Source organism: Aedes aegypti, chromosome 2 (genome assembly GCF_002204515.2).
Source record: "Aedes aegypti strain LVP_AGWG chromosome 2, AaegL5.0 Primary Assembly, whole genome shotgun sequence".
Classification (NCBI taxonomy): Eukaryota; Metazoa; Arthropoda; class Insecta; order Diptera; family Culicidae; genus Aedes; species Aedes aegypti.
The window spans coordinates 359419825-359435818 of record NC_035108.1 but is presented as its reverse complement, the minus strand read 5'-3'; the positions used below and the strand labels follow the sequence as shown (position 1 = coordinate 359435818).

The following is a 15994-nucleotide window of genomic DNA, read 5'->3' as shown; positions in this document are numbered from 1 at the left end:
TTCTTCTGAAATAGGGATTTAAATTCACTAATTGTTCCCTCAAACATTCATACTAAAGTTCATCAAGAAATTTCTTTCCGGATTCCACTATCGATTTCAACAGAAATTTCTGTAGGGATTACTTCAGAGATTTTTTCATAAATCTTTCCTGGATGATTCTAATTATTTTTTCCATAATTTTTTCAAGGATTCTTTCAGATATTTTTCGATGATTTTTATGGAATCATTTAAGGTGAAGATGAATCGAAGCCAAACCTCAAATTTTCAAAAGCACGAATCTGGGGAACCAAACATCCGTTTAAGTTTAAGTTTTCCATGCCTTCTCTAGGCATTTTTAAATGGATTTCTTAAAAAATTTCATCCAGGATTCCCTGAAGGATGTTTTTTATTCTATGACAAATTTCTTTAAGGATTCATCTAAAAGTTATTGTGATTTTTTACAGAAATATTTCCCCAATTCATTATTTGATTTTTTCAGAGATACTTCAATTTTTTCGTGTATTTTTGGAGGCATTCGTCCTGTGGTTTATTGACGAATTGTACCTGAAATTTTACCCGGGGAATTTTTCTTATGATTCTTCCAAGCTTTTGTAGATATTTTTCCAGTTGTTCAGCTTATGATTTTTTAGAAATTTCTCTCACGATTGCTTTAGAAATTTCACTAAGGAATACTTCAAGAAATCCAAGCAGAATTTCTTTCAATGATTTCCGCAGGCATTTAAGAAATTCAAGAAATTCTTCCAAAGGATTTTCCAAGGAATTTGTTCAAAGATTTCTCCAGGATTTCCTTTTGCAATTTCTTAAAGAATTTCTTCAGAGCAAAAATTCAAATGAACAATCAAAACTCATTTGGATTATCTTAATCTTCTTGCTCTGTTTTGTTTAGAAATTATTCCAAAAATTCGATTGATTTTTTTTATTAAAACCTCTATGAACTATTTTGAGCTTCTTGTTCTGTTTTGTTTAGAAATTATTTCCAAGGTTTCTCTGTGGATCCCACATAGGTTTTCTCCAGGGATTCCACCGAAAGTTCCTCCAAAGATTTCTTTTAAAGACATTCTTTTTTTCTCTTCTGTAGAGCCCTTTAGCCACAGCTTCCATTATTAAGGAACATTGTGGTAAGTTATTTCAGAAACATCTCCAGAAATACCTGAAGCAATTATTATAAAAGTACTTTTTAGGATTCCTCTTGATTAATATATCTCCAGGAATTCCTCTAGTGATTTCTCCTGGTATCCGTCATATATTTGTTCCATGATTTCTATAATGCATTTCTCCATAAATCCCAGTGATTTCTCAAGAATTTCCTCTCAAAATGCTTCAAAAATTTCTCATAGTTTTCAAAAATTTTAGGGGTGCAGTTCGTTAGACCGAATGTCGACCAAAAGGGTCGTTAGGCCGAAAAAACATTTGATCATTTACTACTATTTCATATGGCTAACACATTCATCAATGTTTTTTTTTTAATCAAAGGCTGTTCTTTTTAGTTATTTTTCACAACGGATATTGTGGGCTTCTAGGTCATGCAAATTATCTTGACCTATCCCTGTTAGTTTTCCGCTCGAGCTTACAGTTTATTAGAACTATCTGTAATTTTCGGCCTAATGACCCCTTCGGCCTAAAGACCTTTTCGGCCTAACGACATTTGGCCTAACGGCATTCGGCCAAACGGAATTGAACCTTCCAGTGATTTCTCAAGAATTTCCTCACGATATGATAGTTTTCAGAAGTTTTGGGCATTCTTCTGAAAATCCCTCCAGCAATCCCGGGAACAATTCCTGCACGAGTACTACAAATAATATTCTAAAATTCCTTCAAGGCATGTTCTGGAAATTCATACAGAAATTCAATCATGAATTCCTCTTGGTTTTAAGCTAGGAAACTATCAGGAAATTTCCCCAGTGATTCTTTTAGGATTTCTTCCAAAAAAAGGATTTGTTCCAAAAAAAGAAGAAGCATTATTTAAGGGATGCCACCAGTTATTTTACCAAGGACTGCTTCAAAAATTCCTTTAAAGATTTCCTAATGATTTTTTTTCTAGGGAATTCTCCAAAAATACTTCATATGATTTCTCAGGGAATTCGTTCCGGTATTCTTGTTTTACCAAGTATTTGTTAAAGATTTCTTCTATGATTTGGTACAGGGTTTCTTTTAAGCATTTCTCCTCAAGTTCTTACTGGAATTTCTCCAAAAATATCATCTATATCAGTAGTTCTCAATCTTTTTGAAGCAGCGGTCCTTACAAGTTTCACAAACACCCCACAGACCTCTAAAAATTGGAAGTGATTGAAATCTTAATCAATAGAAACGAAGGATTTTTATAGAACCGAATCATTTGGATAAAGCTTCAAATAAGGTTCAATCAAATTGACTGTAATAAGTACAGCATCAACAAAAATATATTTTTTCAAAAATCTTTCCAGCATTTCAAAAGTGATCTCATAAGAGTGTTTTTACGATCTTATCAAACATGGAAAATGTATAAAAGAACCTGCTAAGAGTTTTAGGAAAAAATCCGCAAAAAAATACGAATGAATCAACATATGCCCTTGAAAGATCATATTCACCTTTAAAAGCTCCAACATTCCAAAAGTATATTGCCCAAATTCTGCAAAAGTCTTGCATTTCTTCTTGAGAAGACTCCTACAGTTCCACCTGCTATTCATCATATATTTTTCCCAGAAACCTGTCTTTCCTCAAAAGGTATCTTAAAAAGGTTTTTCAAAATTTTAAAATTTTTCTCAGATGTCCTCTCATCCAAAATCCGAAAAATCTTGCTGCCAAGAAATTTTCGAAGATACTTTTTAGGAATTCATCAAGAAAGTTTTGAAACTTACGATAATATGTGGGAAGAATACGTTAAGCACCTCGCCAGAAACTTTCCAAAAAAACTTATCAGCTATCTGTCAAGAATATTCCCAGAAAACTACAAATGATTTCTATACTGGGCATATCTGAAAAATATCACAATACTCAAACCGAAATAATGTTAACTTTGGTTCGAGTAGAATAGATGGAGCATATCCTTAATTCTGCTGATTATTCGCTATGGAACATCATCCTAGGATTTTTTCTAGGATCTCGGTACAAATCGACCATAGAAAATTGAAATTATGCCAAGAATGCAAACCTCGAAAACATATCTTAGTTTACTTTTTCGATTTACATAAGCATTTTTGGTTTGCAATTCTATAATTCAATAAGGTTTTCCTGATAATTTTTACTCGTTTCTTTAAAATTTAAGTGCTGCTTTTCAGAGAACGCCATTAAAATATCTATCAACATTTAGATAGAGATTTTCACATGGTAAATCTCAGTAGGTATTTGTAATTATTTAATATTTTGAGTTAAGACAGACATAATATGAAAGATGTATGTTGTACATTTATCGATGTATGTGAAGTTTTATACAAGTAATTGATATTTTATAAAATTTGTTCGAAATTAAAATACATGCAACAATACTGAAAAATTAACTTGTCTTCAAAGGCCCCTGCGAAGTCGTCACGGCCGCGGACCAGTGGATGAGAAACTTTGATCTAGATATCCTTTTGAATTACTTTAGAAATTTCTTCTGTGATTCGTTCCGAGATTCTTCTATTAATTCCTTCAGGAATTCAGCTGATTATTATTCTATGGATTCTTTCTTAGATAGCCGTAGTGGTAAACGTTATAATGAGGATCGTGGGTTCGAATTCAACCAAAACCATTTCCTTTTGGAAATTTTCTCGACTTTCTAGGACATATAGTATTTTCCTGATTGCCACACGATATGTATGCAAAAATGGCCAATTTTCAAAGAAATCTCTCAGTTAACTACTGTGAAGGAGCTTATGAGAACACTAATCGGAGATCCAGGCTCTAATTCAGTTGGGACGTAAAGCCATAAAGATGAAGAAGAAGGATTATTCCTGAAATTTATCTCACGAATCCATTAGGAATTCTTCAAGGAATGCTTCCGATTATTACCTTGTGGATCTCTCTGATTACTTTCAATCGTTTTGTGCCTCATTTTCAAGTTACCGTAATCCGGGGTAACATTGATCATTTTTTCGGATATTTCTTAAAATTTTCATTTTAAAAAGGCATATGTTGCAAGTTTTATATTTTTAAAACAAGTACTGACATCCAATGCTCGTGTCTATATACTAAATTTTGTTTTCTGAAAGTTTAAAGCACGTTTAAAAAAATGAAGTGATTTTTTTATTTAGCTGATATGGGGTAACATTGATCACCCAGGAAAACAACGTTCGGTAATATTGAAAATATCATTACTTACTAAAATCATGGTCCCTGAAGCCGAATATGAAGGCTTAACTCTTACAAGACATTTACTTTTTGAGTTATTTCAAAATAAGAAACACATTGAGCTACGGAAGCTAGTTCGGTTTTTGCGTCGCCGGTGAGACGTCTATTTTTCTGCCACGCGTTTTGTTTGCTGGGTAGTGCATTTTAAGGCCCAAACAAGCTAGTTCGGTTTTCGCGTCGCCGGTGAGACATCTATTTTTCTGCTACGCGTTTTGTTTGCTGGGCAGTGCATTTGAAGGCCCAAGCAAGCTAGTTCGGTTTTTGCGTCGCCGGTGAGACATCTATTTTTCTGCCACGCGTTTTGTTTGCTGGGCAGTGCATTTGAAGGCCCAAGCAAGCTAGTTCGGTTTTCGCGTCGCCGGAGTGACGTCTATTTTTCTGCCACGTGTTTTGTTTGCTGGGCAGTGCATTTTAAGGCCCAAGTAAGCTAGTTCGGTTTTCGCGTCGCCGGTGAGACGTCTATTTTTCTGCCACGCGTTTCGTTTGCTGGGCAGTGCATTTTAAGGCCCAAGCAAGCTAGTTCGGTTTTCGCGTCGCCGTGTGTATATCAAGTATGCTGATAAAGTTGCTTATGGCTGCTTAGTCAGGGATGAAGGATCAATTTGGTGAGCTCGTTTCATGCTTTCATTTTTAATGTATATTTTATTGTGAAACACTTTTTAATCATGACAACGATAGAAAAGTCATTTTTATGTATATATTTTTTTTTACAAACATGAATGTTTTTTCACAATAAGTGTCGGCAAAGACTCTTGTAATTGTTTAAAAAGTATTCAAATACACCTTAGCTCTTATCCAACATTTTCCATTACAGAAATCGTTTTGAATGGTTCGACACTGAAAGTGTAGACTTACTTTAGGAACACGTTGTCTGTAGTGACTAATAGGTGACTGTTTGAACTAAGGCTGCATGGATCGCATCACTTACCAAGGTGAATCCTGATTTTGTAGCTTTTGAACCCTTCCCACTAACAAATTCCTCCCTGTGACAACCATGGAGATGCAGAGGTGATCTCGGTCTCTAGTAACAATGGATGTCACACTCATAATCCCACCTTTCCTCGATGACCGTAAGGACGTGGCCGGCGCCGTTATTGACTTTATAATGTTTGGAGTTCTCGAAAGTGTACATTGAAGATGGAAAGCTATTCCCAAGCTACATCTGCTGGTTCCTTGTGCAACTTTGATTATTCTGGTCATCCACGGAGTAGCAACTACGAATTGTACGGTCATCAATGCTTGCTGCTTGCTTGCTGCTTATGCTAATAAGAAACACATTGAGCTACGGAATACGCCTAAATGTAGGCAATTTCCTAAGGAGATTCTGTATTCTTCGTAGTAATTTGTGAATCATGTTTAACTGATCATATTTATGAAAGTTATGACAACAGAATCGTTTTCAGCGATGTCAGTTTAAGAAACAATCACATTTCTCTTGCTAATATTATTTTCAGAGCTTATGTGAGAGATGATTCTTTGATTGTGTCGTTCATAATCATAAAAATCATTGTTGTTCGACATTATAGATGTTGACGTATTTTTTAAAGCTTCTACCAAAAACTTCTCGAGACAAAAATACAAAACGAGCTTTAAATATAAGTCGTATATTTCCCCCTAGTCCATGGATCGCATCACCGACCAAAGGTGACTCCCAGATCTTTTCCTCCCTCACTAATAAACACCCCTCCCGTGGTGATTGTGGAGATGCAGAGGTATTCTCGGTCTCTACAAGCAACAATCATTACACCCTAACATTCCTTCCCCATCCCAACTGACTTTAAGGACTTGGCCGAAGCCGTTATTGATCAACAATATTAGATCTGCTAAAATTCCACTTCGAGAGTAAGCGGAAACTCCCATCCTTTATTCATTTTTTACCAGTTCCGATCAATCACGGAGTAGCAACTATTGACATGTGCACTCAGTCTATGCTATGCTATGCTATGCTTAACGATTCCTGTTTCTAGAGTATTTAATGAAAAAAACCTTATTCAAAAATCTCTGTAAAAGAAGTATTTTCTACGGAAATCCTAGAAGAAATACAGTCGACTCTCCATAACTCGATATTCAAGGGACCATCGACTTATAGAATTATCGAGTTATAGAATGTACCGAAACAAAAAATCATAAAATCGAAGGAACAAATTTCTGTTTTTCTAATACATAAATGATCACCTCTGTAAGAAAATTATATTATTTTGTTGATTGTACTCTACAAACTGATACAGTTAACTCTCCCTTACTCGATGTTCTGTATCTCGATATTTCCCCTAACTCGATGGAATACGCAGTCCCTTCAATCAGCATACTTTGATCCCTCTGTTAGTCGATACCTCTCTAACTCGATGTTCCCTAACTCGATGCGATTTGTTTCAGTTTCCTATGCAAGTTAACCTCTCTAACTCGATATTTCCATGAAAATTTTCAAATATACTTCAAATGTTAATAAATTTCATAAATTTGATAATTATGATTACGGGGACGGACCTGGTGTAGTGGTTAGAACACAAGCCTCTCACGCCGAGGACCTTGGATCGAATCCCATCCCCGAGATAGTCACTAAAAATTTCAGTGACGACTTCCTTCGGAAGGGAAGTAAAGCCGTTGGTCCCGAGATGAACTAGCCCAGGGCTAAAAATCTCGTTAATAAAGATAGAAAAAAAAATTATGATTATAGTGATAGTAAAATGAAGGTTGACAAGTCATTTCAGGGTGATTAAAAATTAAATTTTTGAAGACTATGCAAAAAGTGTCACGTTGCTGAATGTTCTAAAAATTTATTGTTTTTCACATTTAATTTACTATTTTGAATGTACTTTGTCGAAATAATGAAAATATTAAAAATTGGAAAATTTGTGTTCTGTATCTCGATACCTCCCTAACTCGATGGTCCCTTAAATATCGAGCTAGGGAGAGATGACTGTATTTGAAAACTTTTTTCGAAATGTTTGAAAAATTACATTATTTTGACTGACAATATTTTTTTTAATTTTCATGTTTTTTAACTTATATTACAACTTGCAAGTATTTTTTAATCTCCAATCAAGAATTAGACCACGTTTCCCCAAATAAAAAAGATTTTAAAATCGATATCGAGTTATGGAGAGAAATTTCCCTCTCACGAGACATCGACTGGTGGAGATATCGAGTTATAGAAATATCGACTTATGGAGAGCACGATATGTGGAAATTTGGAGGGACCGAAAAATCCATCGAGTTATAGAGTATATCGAGTTATAGAACATCGAGTTGTGGAGAGTCGACTGTAGTTGAAATTTTTGTTTTGAAACATTCCTCGAAGAATCATTAGAAAGCTTTCCGAAGAATTATCGAAATCATTGGAACTATGAATAAAAACACTGTTCCATGAGGAACACCCATGGATATACTCAAAGGAATCCCTAGAGAATTATCTGAAGTAATTATTGCCTTTCTTGGAGGCACGACTGTTATGTTGATGTTTGAGGTTATGGCTTTCAGTCTTAAATAAAACTCAAAAACGGATTTTTGCTTACATCCGACGTTTCGGACACATGTATTATGCCTTTTTCAAGGATTAGCTGATAAAACGATAAAACGGAACACAGCTAATCCTTGAAAAAGGCACAATACATGTGTTCGATACGTCGAATGTAAGCAAAAATCCGTTTTTTAAGTTTTATTTAAGACTGAAAGCCATAACCTCAAACGTAATTATTGCCTGAAACAATTTTTGGAGATGTTTTTAACGGATTTTTGAAACAATTATGGCAGGAACCATGGATGCATCTTCGAGTGATCTGATGCTAATTCTGTGGAGAACTTTTTGGAAAAGCTACTAGCGGAATTCCTGTAGAAACATCTAGAGCGAATCTTTTGGACTGCAAGAATGACTCACCTCCCCTATGATATCTGAAAGTTTCCATCCGATTGATTTGTTTTGCAAATAACAGTATTGTTTAGCAGAAATAGTTGATAAGGACTGTTTAGTTAAACCCACCCCCGGATTTTTTTTCTTACCTGCAGGAATGCCTGCGGCCGGTAAGCTCCCCCGTGGCTGCCGTATCCCATATTTGCCAACATTTCCGGCGAGAATCTGTTGAATAGGCCACCCCAGGCGTTCGCGGTGCCACTGAAGATTAGTATCGCTCCAATGGCCGCCCACAGTGCGGTTGCCTTCATTTTGCCGCTTTGCCTAGTGATAAGTGGGGTTGATAGGTTTCCTTACTTCTTTTTTTTTCTGCACTTACTATGCTGTTCTCAAGACTAGATGGGGGCGGGCGGAGGGTATAACTAAAGAGCCTGCAAAACGAGAAAAAGGAAATGGTCCGAGGTGAGAAAATGTGTGTATTGCTTTTAAATAGATGGAAATTTATGAGGGTTTCCGTCCGACGATGTACATTCAGCTACTTTACGGTGAATATCGGCGTCAGAGCTTAGGGACTCAACCGAAGTGCTCCCTAACTGGCGGAACATAGTTTACTGTTTGGTAGAGATCTTCGAGGGTTCGCTTTAGGCTGAGTTATCGAAGCAATCATGGATGAGGAATCAGTGTTGAGAATGTTGGAAGATTTTCTTCTGATTTACTATAAACACCGTACGTAGCTTACGTTGAATACAGATAAGAAACGAAGATTTATAACAATGGACGTTTCAGATATGAATACAAATATATTTAAATGTGTATTATTTTGGAAAAAAATTGCATGGTCATCTTTTACCATTATAGCTTTCTCAAAGATTAATTTACTGAATGCATGTTTTATATAGAATTTGCAGAGAGTTAAGTCACTTGTAACAATTGATTCAGTTTAAAAATGGAGATCATGTATGTATGTAATTGTGTAAGGCTAAGCCTGACCAAAAATTTTATGAATTACAATAAAAGAGTCCTTCTTAGTGCTTAAAAAACAGTTGTTTTCAGTACTATTTTATCTGCTATTGATCTCTTTACGATACTTGTTAGGACCCGTGCCTTCGTTTTTTCGTTGGACCCGCTAGCGAAAGCTAGCGGTGATAATCCTTCTTGGACACCGTCTTGGTAAAACCTCTTAGAAGGTATCTTCTTCTTTCGTTTATTCACTAAACATGGTTGCGACCACGAACAAAAGGCAGGGTGAATCTCTGAGTTCACATCCTCTTTCCAAAAAAGTGGGTTTTAAACCTTTCACTAAATGCGCCAAACACAGAAGAAAGGACGTTTCTTCGGAATGCACGCTTTCTTCCAAGGCTCTTTGATTGAAGTCAGGAAGCAAAGAGTGACGCCTATCGTGGTCAGTTGTTCCGAATTTGGGGGATTTAGACAAGAGATCTTGAACTCCATTAGGGGAATCAAGGTCTCTTTCCAAATCGCAAAGAAAGGAGACTGTCGCGTTTTTCCGAAAACTCTTAAAGATCTTCTCCTCAATCGTCTTGAAGAGAAGATGCACAATTTTTATACATATGACGACAAAACTAAACGTTTGTTCAAAGTCGTCTTGAAAGGTCTTTCAAGTGACTATAAGTCACCTGAGAGATCAAAAATGGAATAAATGATTTACTTGGATTTTCCCCAGTCCAAGTAATCATTATGAAAAAGAGAACCCCATCTGGCATTGTTCGGAAAGGGCTTTCTCAAGAATATTATTTAGTTCACTTTAACAAAAAAGATCTAAATAATATTAAAGCTTTAAAACATTTCCAGAAACCTGAAGGAAATAACCAGAACCCTACTCAGTGCCGTCGGTGCCAAATATGTGGTCATGGTACAAAAAATTGTCGCATGGATGCTAAATGCATGGTTTGCGGAGGTTCTTCTCACGCCAAGGACGTCTGTCCAGTGAAGGAAGATACCGATAAGTTCATTTGCGCCAATTACGGGGGCAATCATAAGTCAAATTTTTGGGGCTTGCCCTCGCGTAGGCGAGTCGTCGAGGCTCGTGCCAGGCAGATGAAAGATAATACCCGTTACGATAACGGTCGTTCCCGGAATTGGTCTGGTAAAGTATCGAACAATGCTTATTTTACAGTTAACGATCGCTTGATCAAAAATCATACATCATAATCATGCTCATTCACAAACTAATTTTAATCCGTCGGGGAGCCGTTCGAATGTATCTACCCACGGAAAATCCTTTGCCGATATCGTAGCAGGTAATTTGAACTCCACCCCTTGAATCTAATGATTGATGCAATGTTCAAAGCCACCACTATGACTGAAGCAGTCCAAGTTGGTGTAAAATTCACTAAACAAATTGTTATTGGATTACGTTTTTCTAATGGGTCCAATAAATAATAAATTGAATATTTTAAATTGAAATGCTCGTTCTTTGAATGGTAAAGAGGACGCACGCTATGTCTGAACCAGACGATTTTAAAAATCGAATGTACATCGGATTTTTTTCTCGCTAGAGATCAGTATTTGATCCATATTTGCATGATCGGAAGGTTGTAAAATATTCTATAGGTGATTTTTTTTCCATACATTTTGTATGGACCGAAATGCGCCGAAAAACGTGGTTTTCATGGGTTGTAGTATGAAAAATAGCTGAAAAGTGTAAAAAGTCAAAATTTCATTGATAGAATATTTTAAAACCTTCCGATTATGAAAACATGGATTAAATACTGATCTCTAGCGAGAAAAAATCCGATGTACATTCGATTTTATAATCGTCTAGTTCAGACATAGCTGTTTAATTTTCTTATAGCTAATAACGTGCGTGTAGCAGTTATTACTGAAACCTATTTACCTAGATCCAAACTCAAAAAGGATCCTAACTTTTTTGTTTATCGTAATGATCGACATGCCCCATTGTGGGGGAGATGCAATCATCATTCATAGGCGTATAAAACATCAACTGTTTTCGTTATTTGAAACTGAAGTTTTTGAAACTCTAGGTGTTCTGTTGAAACACAGCTTGGGAAATATACTTTTCCATTTCAATGCTCTTAACTGCAAGTTAATTTACTCCAAACTGACTTGCGAAAATTAACTCGCAATAAGTCAAACAAATTTGTCATTGGTGACATTAATGCCAAACATCGGGTATGGAATAATTCTCAAAGTAATTCCAACGGCAGAATTTTATTTGATGAGTGCTCTTCAGTATATTTCTGAACTCAATACCCTGATAGCCCTACATGTTTTTCCTCTTCTAGAAATCCACCTACGATTGATTTGGTCTTAACCGACTCTAGTCAACTTGGTAGCCAATTAGTTACTCATGCCGATTTTGATTCTGATCATGTCCCTGTTGCATTTCAAATATCCCATGAAGCGATTCTCAATCCTATCAGATCCAATCTCAATTATTTTCGAACCAACTGGAATATATATGAAACATATATTGACTGTAATCTTAATGCTGACATTTCTTTACAAACAAAACTTGATAAGGTACCGTGGGGTAAGTGGATACAGAAAAATCAATAGTAAACTTCATTGTTATGTACAGCTTACGTGAATAATGTAATTCAAACTTTTTTCTGTGGATAACAAATGAGGGACTAACCTACTTCAAATCGTCATTTACTTAGATTTTTCTGATTTTTATGTATTGAGTATAAGGGACTTGAAAATTTGCGTCAAATGATCCACTTGCCCCACCAGGGTGGGGTAAGTGGATCACCTATAAAAAAAATCTATTCTCAAAACATATATGGTGAAATAATGTACTAATACTAATGTATACTATGAATGATATTGCTCTCGTTCTTGTTATTAGTGCTGGTTATGTTATGTTTTGATACTTTACAAATTGAAAAGTGTCTTTATTTTATCAAAATATTATTAAAATATTTATACATTACTTCACACTAATTCGAACAAAAAAAAAAACATTGTAGCTAGAATAATGCGGAGAAAATTCTTCAATAGAATCACATAAGTTATACTGAAGTATTGACGGATTATTCCTAACAATGTTTTCAAAAAACACTCGGAGCTTAAAGATATTAATTACATTTATTTTTGATTAACAAACTGAAATCTTCTTATTCTATTTATGAACGTGTTTGTATCATCTGTCCAGAACAATTTATATGGTCAAAAAAGGTACGATAATATGTTTTCAATTGGAAAATTTTTATATTTTTCTCTTTTGCAACTCAGCTTTAATAAACCACGAAAAGTTGTGTTTGAATTTTGAAATATTAATTCTTTTATATTTTCGTATACCAGAAAGATTAAAATAAATTTTAGTTGGATTTATTCAAATTTTCTATAGTCAATTAGAAAAATTTAAGCTAGTAATGAGAAGAAGTAAAAACAAAACAACATTTGCGAGTATTCAAATTATCATAAGCAGTCTGCCAATAAATAATAATAATACTTGATCCACTTACCCCACCCCATTGAAAAGTAGGGGGAAGTGTACCAAGTCCAATATATCTGTATTTATTTATAAAAATCACATATTTTTCATTGTGATTCATTCAATTAGAACTGAAATGTTCACTATGCGTTGAAAAAACTGACAGAATTTGATTTAAGGCTGAGATACAATGGATTTTTGATTGACGGAAAATAATTTTGAAATTAATTGATTTTTGCAGCTAACAAGTTTGCTTGTGTTAGTGTACGTGTAGTACCAGTTTTGAATTAGTATCAGTGTGGACGTAAGAACATAACCTAAAACGAAGCAATGGTGCGAAAACGTTAGAAATATTCGAGTATTTATGCTCAATATGCACAAATGATCCACTTACCCCATTGATACACTTCCCCCACTGTACCTTATTGACAATGCTCTTGAAACTTTGACAAATTCCATTGTTGAAGCCAGGTGAAAAATTTGTAAAACTTGAATCTGTGATTATAGACGATGATCCGTCTTAAAAACGTGAGAAGGCAATTTCAATGCACTCGCGATCCTGCTATGAAAATGATATGGCAGGATTTGCAGAAATAAATCAAAAACGTTTTTCACAATTAAAAAACAACAATTTTGAAAATATAATTTCTCAACTGGACTCTGGCTCTAAGCCCTTTTGGAAATTGTCTAAAATTTTGAAAAAAAAAAAAACAAACCTCAGAAGCCAATACCAGCATTGAAAGAGGAAAACAAATGATTACTAACTAGTTGCGAAAAGGCTCAAAAACTTGCTATGCAGTTTGAAAGCGCACAATTCTAATTTAAGTTACTCAGGACTTCGAAAATATTCTCAATCAAGAGAACGTTTTCGAAAATCCTGGGAGACTGATTTGGAAGAAGTGAGAACTATAATTAAAAAATTCAAAAATATGAAAGCTCCTGGCGATGATAGAATTTTCCACATCCTCATCAAGAAACTTCCAGAATGTAGATTATCATTCTTAGTTGATATATTTAACAAATGTTTTCAATTAGCATATTTTCCGGACAAATGGAGAAATGCTAAAGGTTGTACCAATTTTAAAACCAGACAAAAATCCTGCAGAAGCTTCTAGCTATCGTCCAATCAGTTTGCTTTTCTCCATCAGTAAACTTTTCGAAAAGGTCATTTTGAACAGAATGATGGCCCACATAAATGAAAATTCAATTTTTGCCAATGAACAGTTCGGATTCCGCCATGGACAATCGACCACTCATCAACTTTTACGTGTAACAAATTTGATCCACTCCAACAAATCTGAAGGCGATTCTACTGGTCTTGCTATTGAAGACATAGAAAAAGCATTCGACAGTGTTTGACATGAAGGCTTGATCGTAAAATCATAAAACTTTAGTTCCAACATACATTGTTAGAATATTCCAAAGTTATCTGTCAAATCGTACACTTCAGGATTATCAGAACTCCAGATCTGAAAGTCTTCCTGTAAAAGCTGGTGTTCCTCAAAGCAGCATTTTGGGACCAATATTATACAATATATTCACATCTGACTTACCTGAGTTACCTCAAGGATGTCAAAAATCTTTATTTCCGCCAGAGGACGAAGCCTGCGTGTCATCTGTAGTCGATTGCAAAAGAGTTTGGATACTTGGGAGATTTCTCCTAATGCTTCCAAAACTCAACTAATAATAGTCCCAAATAAACCAAAAGCTCTTAATTTGATACCTTTAAGTAGATATGTTGTCAGGTTGAGAGGGATTTCAATAAATTGGTAAATTAAAGTTAGATATTTATCAAATTTAGGCAAAAATTGTTGCTATCTTCTATTCTATTGAGTTACTGTGAAGTGAAGGCCTACATTGAAGCGCCAATACTCTTATTCCCATATTTTCTGCTTCAATGTTGATGAGTACCATTAAATTTAGGCATCGCAGGCAATAAATTCATTCCGGTCTGGAAAGGAATGTGCCACTTTATTTAATTACCTTTTGATGACTGTTTATGTTTCAGTGAATGGAAATGTTTGGCTCTCATTAGCACAAAGCAAATATATACCTATATATAGCAAATATCTAATGCTAAACACAGGCTGGCATGGAATCAAGTGCATAGTACTGCCAAATGGCTGTTTTATCGATGGGTGTTCCAAGTTGTTCATCCAGGTTGGCAAAAGGCAAGCATCTGAGGCGTCGTCTGGTTCTATCTTACGGTCGTTCGCCAGGGAGAATGAAACCACTTTTAATATTCATCGCATTGCAGGCAACGACGCTGTTGATTGACTCATCGGAAGCAGCTCCCCTGGCGGATCCTGGTTGTGGTTGCGGAACATGTTCTGGCTGTTGTGGAGTGTGCTGCTGTCAACAGATTTCCTCGTCGATCGAAGATTATGGGACGGATGAAACCGAAACTGTTGAGACTCGTTCTCCGTTCATTCCGGCACTGGTCGTTGGGGCGGTGGAAGCAGCCGAAGTGATCGGTCCCGCCATTGTTGCAGGGGCGGAAGCTTTGGTGGACTTTATTGGACCAGCTCTGGCAACGGTTGGTCGTTTCGCTGTGAATGCCGTGAAGAATGTGCCCCCGCAAATGTGGGACAACATGGGAACGGCACTGGGAGTAGCTGCCGATGCTGCAGAAGTAGTGTATGAGAAGCCTTAGGGAAATAAAACAGGTGTTCATTACCTCACAACTCAGCATTACGTGATAAATGATCGAAATAATTGACCTGTATGTTACAAATTTGAGATCTAGATACCCATCTATCGTACAGTATCGAATTGTCCGACGCTTTGAAAGCCGAACACTAGCCATTTTCACGTTGGTTTTGGACCAAATTATGTTTTTTTCGTCTAGAATCCAGAATTAAGGAGTCTGCTACATTCTGCATGCATAAAAGTTGACCAAAAATATTCGGATACTTCGAATCAACACGGTAGTTCACCGACGATCCATATAATCTTTTTGAACCAAATATTTAGGGTAATATGCACTGTCAATCGAGGCGCTATTTACTCGAAGAAATTCTCCAATGATTTTTTCGGGATTTTCTCTAGTGATTCCTCCTAAAGATGTGCAGTTTTTCTTCATGGTACTCATCCCAAAATTCACCATAAAACTCATCCAGAATCTCTATAAACTATTCTTACAAATATTCTTACAGATATTACTACTAGAAGTACCACAGAGATTTCTCCAATTATTCTTTGGAGATACCTCTAAGAGTCATCCCGGAATTTTTTTTAACAGGGACTCCTCCGGGAATTGCTCTAGGAATTCGTTCAGGGAATCTGCAATATAAACTCCATAAATTTATCCAGCAAATCTTTTTTGCGTTCCTTCTGAAATCCCTTCAAGTATTCTTTCAATAATTCTTCAGAGCTTTCTGTAGTGATTTCTCAAAAGGTATTTCTCCAGGGCTTCC

General features: G+C 35.8%; 2 protein-coding genes across 4 annotated transcripts in view; one reads left to right on the top strand and one right to left on the bottom strand.

Moving 5' to 3' along the window:
- The window catches only part of LOC5573079 (prohormone-3), a 140400-nt gene that overhangs the window by 72030 nt on the left and 52376 nt on the right, over positions 1-15994 (bottom strand). For all 3 annotated transcript variants that reach the window (XM_021846431.1, XM_021846432.1, XM_001660663.2), the window contains exon 2: positions 8308-8589. In XM_021846431.1, the coding sequence (XP_021702123.1) occupies positions 8308-8469 (162 nt within the window). In that variant the 5' untranslated portion in view covers positions 8470-8589. The remainder of the gene's footprint in view (positions 1-8307; positions 8590-15994) is intronic.
- LOC110676882 lies at positions 14670-15286 on the top strand. Its single transcript, XM_021846433.1, has 2 exons — positions 14670-14772; positions 14836-15286. Exons 1-2 carry the CDS (start codon positions 14698-14700, stop codon positions 15229-15231), a joined length of 471 nt encoding a protein of 156 aa, XP_021702125.1. The 5' UTR covers positions 14670-14697; the 3' UTR covers positions 15232-15286.